Genomic DNA, 8,319 nt, shown 5'->3' with positions numbered 1-8,319 from the left:
AGTATAATCACTTGCTAATTTACAAGAACATGTATTACTGTCTGCTAACAATATGATCATTGAGAAACTTAGAAGCATACAATAATTTGTGCTGTTTAATCTTGAGTGGCCTAACAATCCACCCCCTAATGTGAAAACCGTATCTTATCTGAAATATGTGACGTGGTGTCTCCTCCTTGGATCTACCTGCATGCATCTACAACTAACTAGCTAGAACACAGAGAGTAGGGAACGTAAGTGACCCCTAAACCCTAGTTACCACTGAAAGACTGAAAGTGATACGGCAGATAAGATTTTGTTTTGTAATGGAGCTGGCCACGTATGTCATCTTTGTTTTGTCCATTCCTAAACGTGATTAAGCATCCACTAAACCTAATTGTGTTAAACTCCATGTCTTTAAGGATCTAATTATCTGTTGCTCTATACGGGACTTTGAAACTTTCTTGTAGTCAATGCCTATTGGTTTTGTCATGCATGCATGCGTGAACGCTCAGAAGATTTTTTCTGCACTTGTTGGAAACTCTATCGACATCAATTTTTGTGTTGTGTTTGATTCAACGAGGGATAAGGGCAAGACAAGAGTTGAACTCTAGCCTTATTGTAGTGTATGTCACTCTACCACTACAGCCTAAGTTCTGGAAATCTTGAGGTGTACATAAATAATGTTTTATAAGTTTTTGTCATACATACATGTCATTGTCTTGAGTCGTGTTACCGACAGTTATTTACTTGCATTTGATTGAGTGTTAGTTTGGGGTTGTTGTATTTTTTTTTTTTAAGATGTTTTTGCAGTGCTGTGAGAATAAACAGCTGTGAAAAAAACAGGTAAGTATTTGGTAAACTGTAGTGCTAAAAGTTCTTTTAGAAAATAACAATATGGAGAAATGATTTGTTGATAGGAAAGTTTCATTAACTGGTGCTGTTCACATGCCTTCAATGAAAAAAAAAAAACTTCATTGAGAAACATGTGTAGAGCTACTTCTACTTTATGCTGTTTTGGACCTATGATTTCGGAAAGGACAAAAAAAACATATTATTTCATCTATCAAACACAATTAAGGCTCCAACTTTCTAAAGAAATTTAAGCAACTGAAAACAAAAAACCAGCCTTGACTTCAGTTATCTAGGCAAATCCTATATCCCACTTACATCAACAACAATTCACAATTATTGAGGCGCATGTATATAAATCTACATAATATTTCTCTATCTTATTATTACATCAATGACTGAGAGTCACAAGTCACTTGAGCAATACCATAAATTTATAATATTGGTTGATGCAATTACTTGCAAGGCAATCTCTCTTAAATATGGACGATATGTATGCATTATGGTGAAGATGAAAGGTACACATACCTTGCATTCTTCACCACCCTATTAAGAAATTAGGTCTTCCTGCAATATCATTCAATAATTTAATAAGGAATATGATTGAGGTCGTTCTCATATTAAGTGTGATCAGCATAAAGCGAGCGAGACTAATATATAATAAATCTTATACTTTTAGAAGAGTGGCTTACGTGTATAATGTGGTCAAGCATTCCTATTCATATTATTTTGTCTCAACGTATTATTAGGTCCAATTCTTGGTGCCAATGAATCACACGATGGTGGTCAGAAAGAGGTTGAAATGCCTCTATGAGTATTTTTTATCCTTAAAAGACTGGACAATTATGACGAAACCATCAATTAATCTCCCTCTTGAAAAAACAAAAAAAAAAAAAAAAAACATTTTGGAATGTTGCTACCCAATTTTCCAAAATTAGGGCTTACTAAGGGCTGGTTTGGTATTACTGTGCTTTGAAAAAAAGCTGCTTCTGTTGTGCTGTGAGAATAAGCAGCTGTGAAATAAAGCCGCAGAGTGTTTGGTAAACTTTTTTGTAAAAGTGCTTTTGAAAAAAAAAAAGCAGTATTAGAGTGTTGGGTAAACTTTTATGTAAAACAGATGTGAAAAAAAACCGGTTTTTCAAAGCTGGGTTTTGCAGCTTCTTGTTTTTGGCTTTTTTTCACCCAAAACTGTGAAAAAAAGCTGAAGCTGAATGTTTACCAAACACAAAAACAGCTCCCAGCTTTTTTTTATAGCAGCTTTTTTCAGAATCACCTCAGTACCAAATCAGGTCTAAAAGTGACTAGTGAGTGACATCCATCAATAACCAAACTTAGCAAAGTGCTTTTTCAAGACGCAGCGTTCTCTCATCCTCTCAGCTCGTTGGACGCGCGTCAGAAACTGCACCAGAAAGATGGTGGATGAGAAAACACAAATGGGAAAGAAAGCGCAACCGTTTCCACCATAATATTAATATTCTTTATCATTTTCCAACGGCCAGTCTACCAGTCTACCAGTCTACCAGTCTACCAGTCCCAGAAGCTAATAGGCTAGTGGCTATTTTAATTAGGTGGAACTATATTGTCGACGTGTATAATTTAAACATTTATTAATTCCAAATTAAGATGACGAATGTGGTTAATTTTCATATGGTGCCAAATTGGTCTTCCCCATTTATTATTTTATTACTAATGAACAATGTGATTTTGGCTTTGAGCATTATTGACTTAGAAAGCGGGAAAATGATCTTCGTCAGATTCCTTTTTTAAGGATTTTAAAGATTCTTATGATCGTGATCGTTCATCATACATCGTGCGATTATAAATTATTTCAAAATTTAAAATTAAATATAAATAGTAACTAACGAAAATTGACCGCACGATGAACGATCACGACCACAGGATTTCTAGGATCCTTTTCCTAGAAAGTAGCTTATGCATCCAAAGTGATTTTGGCTTATGCTATTGGGTTAGAAAGTGACATGGATGTTTATTTTTTTAATTTTAGGGGGTGTGATTTTATTTGTCTAGAGAAGAAAAATGGTTAAAGTTTACACTGTTAGAATATGTATACGGTTCAATATTTATTGGGTTTTCCCTCATGCGTTACAAGTTTGGAATTTTCCCTTCCCTAAATTATTGTGATAGTTTCGAACCCTCTTACTTCCCTTGTTAGGAGAAAATTTTCCATGTGACTTAGAAAGCGGTGTTCCCCACTAATAACATTACAAGTGGTGTTCCCCACTAATAACATCTTAACACCTGTATTCTTACATAAATACAATTAATTAAAAAATAAAATTAAACCGACTCCTTGTATTCCCAGTCTCCAAATCGCCTCCCACACCCTTCTCCTCCCATGCCTCCCCCATCGGCCCACTCCTTGTCGGAGACCTGCATCGTCCACCCCACCCCACCCCCATTCATCCCTCCCTTCCCCACACGTTTCTCCCTTTCTTTTTCATCTCAATGTTTTGTCCTCCTTCTTGTGCTCTTTCTGAGATGGACACAAGGGATGTTGAAAGACAGATCTTAATTCAGAGGTCGGAGACGGCAAATCTGGGTCGACGGAGGTGGGTGGTTCTAATAGGGTGGGGGAGAACGAGATAAAAGGAGGGCAAGAAAAAGAGGAAGAGAGAATATATAGAGTGTCGCCGGTGGAATCACAAAGCGGCGATGGAGGCGGGTGGTCGGCGTGGAAGGGGGTAGTCGGAGAGTTTTCTTACTTCTTTCTCTTTGAACTATAGGGGTATATTAGGAATTTTGTTTATTAATGCTTATCATAAATATCAAAATGTGGCAATCTTTTTATTTCAATAATGAAATAGGCACGTGTTAAAGTTGTATTGGTTAGGAACTCCAAGTAAGCTAATGTGTTAGTCATCTGAAAAAATTTCTCCCTTGTTAGAATATGAGCAGCCAAACTAATTAATTATACATTGTGAGATTTCACTCAAAACACTCTTTCGTCAAATAGTTTTCGAAACTCTTTTTTTTTTTTTTTTTTTTTTTTTGGTATCATTCTAAGTCAATACATCTCAAATGTGAGGATATAATAAAAAGAAACAATTGATTTACTCAAATTGATACGGAAAAGAAAAAATAGCCACGCATGAAGAATAAGTGTGATTTCCATTATGAAATTAAAAGAAAAAAAGTGAGTTCATCTGTTTTGCGATTGGAGTTGAAAAAAGTTACAGAAAATCGATGCTTTACTAAACTCTTTACGTCTTTACAAAGTTTTTCAACATTCCACTGTGGCGCTTACAAAATACTAAAAACCGAAAACAGCCCAAAAAGCAAAAAACCAACTACAAAATGTGAAAGCCAAAAACCCCAAAATTAGGTTCAGTATTTCCAAGATTGTTACTATTAATTTACTTTAACACATTAATCTTCGTTTAATCGGTCTTGAGCTTGATCACAGTCGACTTTCCCGTTTCCGTTACCGCTACCGTCACCTTGCCATGTCCATACAATGTCTTTCAATGCTGGCCTAACATCTTCCTCACAAAACTTGGCATACTCCAAAGTATCCCCGGACGACTTCGTAAACTGCACCACCGCCACCTCCGGCGCCACCTCGAACACCTCCGCGGTCACCGAAAGCCGCCCCTTCCGCCCTTCATTCGGCCCTTGCATCCTTACTTTGAAGTCCTTCACTTTCCCCACTTTAAAGCTCAGCCCCTTTGCCGCCGCCTCGATCTTTGCCATGATCGCCGCGGCCGAGCACTTGGACGTGAACACGGACCCGGCCTTCCGCTTCTTCTCGAACAAATTCGACAAGTCGAACCCGGACGACATCGAAGAAATGAACTCAAATGCATTGAAGAACTTCGGAGGGTCGCTCCCGTCGGACTTTTCATCAACACCTTCCGTGGGTTCCGTGAACTCCTCCTGTTTCTTCATCCCCTTGCGAAACCACGGCGTGCGCATGATCGCCGGAATGGTGATTCGCTTCTCCGGGTCGGAAACCAACATTTTCGAGATTAACCGCTTCGCCTCCGTCGAAAACCACGGCGGACATTCAAACTCCGCCTTGAAAACCTTCCTGTACATGTTCATCAGATTCTCGTCCTGGAACGGCAGAAACCCAGCCAGCAAAACGAACAGCACAACTCCGCACGACCAGATATCCGCCTTAGATCCGTCGTACCCCTTCTTCCTCAGCACCTCCGGCGCCACGTAAGCAGGAGTCCCACACTGGGTGTGCAGAAGCCCGTCGTTCCGGAGCTGCTCCGGCAGAGCGGAGAGTCCGAAGTCGGAGATTTTCAGATCCTCGTTTTCATCAAGCAACAGATTCTCCGGCTTCAAATCGCGGTGGGAGACGCCCCTGCTGTGGCAGAAATCGACGGCGGAGATCAGCTGCTGGAAGTACTTCCGGGCCTGATCCTCCTTCAGCCTCCCCTTCGCCACCTTAGCGAAGAGCTCGCCGCCCCTGACGTACTCCATAACGAAGAAGATCTTGGTCTTGGTCGCCATGACTTCTTTCAGCTCCACGACGTTCGGGTGGCGTACTAAACGCATCACTTCGATTTCCCGCTTGATCTGCTCCATCATCCCTTCCTTCTTCACCTGGTCCTTGCTGATCACCTTAATCGCCACGCTCTCGTTCGTCGCGATTTGTCTGCCATGGTAGACCTTCGCGAAGGTCCCCTTGCCCAGCAGCTTCCCCACCTCGTACTTCCCGAAAAGCGCCGTCCTTTCCTCCATTGACTCTGGGAAATTAGGTATTGGGAGTACGATGCTCTTTCGTCAAGGAGTTGTATTCTCGGAATTGTCGACGCACCAACCGCGATTAAACAAATGATTTGACTTGTCTAATTGAGATTTGGAAAATTAAACACCAAATGTAAGAGAAATATTGAAACTAAAGAGTGGATTTGAGATGGGTTTTGGTTAATTTGGGGAGTTGGGCTCATGGTGTGATGGAATCCAAGAAAGAATGGCTGAGATACTGATCCGAGTGGATTCCATTCAAGGGGTTTAAAGACTAGAGGGAGGTTTGGATTTGGAGAGAGAAAGAGGAGGCGAGACAGAAGGATGGTTGGCATGACGCCATTGGAGCACCTGGTATTTTCTGTCAGAACGGGGACTACGCAGGACGCACACAGAATCATGTTTTCATAAGCGCTTGTGGTGAGCAAGATTACAGAAACAAGCGGACGAGTTTTATTGGTCCAGATATAACAAACCCTAATATTTCTTCGATTTTAATAATTGACAAGAGTGGTGCTACACTTACCATCTACTTATATTATCATTTATACTATATCTCTATAGAGAAAAATTAATCAACACATATGAGTTTCATATTTATTAGAGAAATGTTACAAATTATAATACAACTAAATGATACAAAGACGAGATATGACCCAAATCCTCTAAAACAATAACCAATAATTTTTTTTTTTTGACAAAATGATAGGATAATAATAATATAGACTAAACTATGGGGAGGGAGATATGACTACGAGATCTCTGGTGCATAGGCAAATGCTCATAATCAACTGAGTTATAAGCCACTTGCCGATGACCAATAATTTCACTATGTAATTTTTGAAGCATTTGTTCGTCTTTTAATTAGGGTAGTGCTATAAACACTCACACCACATTTACTTCTCACACCTCTTTTAATTTTCAACCGTTGAATTAAATAAATTAAAGAAGATTAATGGTAAAAAATTAACAAGAGTGTAGGAAAACTAAAAGTGAGTACATGAATAACACTATCTTTTATTAGTTTTCTTTTTATTTATTTGAAAAGTAAGTTGAAACAAGAATTTTCTCGATTGATAAATAATCAAAATTAAATAAAGAAGATATATTAATCAAATATTGACAATATTATTGCTCGAATATCAAAATCATGAAAAATAACCCTTACCCAAAAATCATAGCCACAAAAAAATAAAAAAATAAAAAAAAGCCAACAAAAATAAATATATAATTTAGGTAAAAAAAACAAAGGGAAAAATTAAGTAAATAAAAACCAAATCCAATAAATCTACTGCAACTGCGTCAAATACCAAAAATTGCTAGACCAACTTAACCTTGAAATCGATATCACTCAACTTTCTGTATTAAGAAAACAGAAAGATTGCTGACCAAATTAGCATACATTCTAGTTTTTTTTTCCTGAACAAACGATATTATCTATACTAACGGGAATGAGAGGGTGAGCTTAGCCTCACAATGGGCTACCAAATCTAAAACCTCTCACTTACAGGTGAAGAGGAATAATATTAGATCATAGTACTAAGTGGCATTCTAATTTCTATAATTATATTAACAAAACAATTTTGGGTTCTCTCCTCTCTCATTTTCACTTTCTTCTAGTCCCCTTTCATTTAAACGCTCACGATTAAGCCACGCTAACACAAGATATTGACTTATTGTATTGATTTCTTTATATAGAGAGACAAAGAGAAAAGTAAGAGAGAAGGGAATGAGGGGAGGGGATGTAGAGGAAAGAGACTCCTACTCAAAAACAAAACAGCTCTCTTTTTGTTGTAAATAGTGGGTATGTTTGCCCACATTTAAATAGTAAAGATTCATATGCTAAATAGTGAAGTATTTGTAAGTTTTCAAAGTAGTTGCTCTATAAATAGAGCATTGAGTGTTCAACAATGAGAACAACAATATATTAGCAAAGATAAAGAAAAGTTAGAATATTCCAATATCCTCCTATTTCTCTCTAAGCTGCAATCTTTTTGTGTAATATTTTGCAACAGTCTCTCTCTTATCCTTAGCAAAGGTTATTTCTTTACCTTTTGCCTATTTATAACACGTTATCAGCACTAGTCTCTAACCATTTCTCATTTCTCTTCGCTGAAAGAAAAGAAAAAAAAAATGCTTCCTCTAAGAATTTTACTGTTCTTCTTCTTCCTCTGCCTCAACTGTTGGATATACCCTCGCGAAGACTGTTTGAACCATGCTTGCTTTTAGTTCTTAACCTAACAGTTACTTATATCTTTGATTTCTTGTTTGGTGTAGCTATTGACTACTAACCCAGTGTTTATTTATGCAATCAAAGATGGTGCGGTATCATCGCCTATCTTGGACTGCAAATTTAATTTTACTGCAAATTTTAGGTGGAGCGGTATAATCATCCACCCTACTCTGCATATTTAATTTTATTGCAATTTTAGGTGGTGTGGAATAATCACCCACCTTGCTCTGCATATTTAAATTTTATCGCAGTTTTAGGTGGTGCGGTATAATCGTCCACCCTGCTTTGCATATTTAAATTTTCCTGCTGTTTAAAGTGGTGCGGAATAATCGACCATCCTCTATTTGTTTAGACGAGAATGGTGTGGTACAATCACCCTTCTCATTAATCATGTAAATCTCAAGCCTGAAGTTTCGAGTACTTATCATTTTGGCCTGAAGATCAAAATTTGTAAGAACCAGAAGTTCTAACAATATACTCCTCCATAATACATATTATTGCAAGTTCTTACACACCTCAATTTTCTTTCAGAAAAGAAA

General features: G+C 37.9%; 1 protein-coding gene across 1 annotated transcript; it reads right to left on the bottom strand.

Annotated features, from left to right (window-relative positions):
* Positions 1–4,022: 4,022 nt before the first annotated feature.
* LOC137717550 (CBL-interacting serine/threonine-protein kinase 25) lies at positions 4,023–6,062 on the bottom strand. The gene has a single exon (XM_068456948.2). The coding sequence runs from the start codon at positions 5,539–5,541 to the stop codon at positions 4,219–4,221; it is 1,323 nt and encodes a 440-aa protein (XP_068313049.2). The 5' UTR covers positions 5,542–6,062; the 3' UTR covers positions 4,023–4,218.
* Between the last annotated feature and the right edge of the window lie 2,257 nt (positions 6,063–8,319).

The sequence above is a fragment of the Pyrus communis genome, chromosome 8 (assembly GCF_041283825.1).
Source record: "Pyrus communis isolate YQ-2024b chromosome 8, ASM4128382v1, whole genome shotgun sequence".
Taxonomy (NCBI): domain Eukaryota; kingdom Viridiplantae; phylum Streptophyta; class Magnoliopsida; order Rosales; family Rosaceae; genus Pyrus; species Pyrus communis.
Note: the sequence above shows the minus strand (reverse complement) of the source record. Positions and strands in the feature narration are given on the sequence as shown.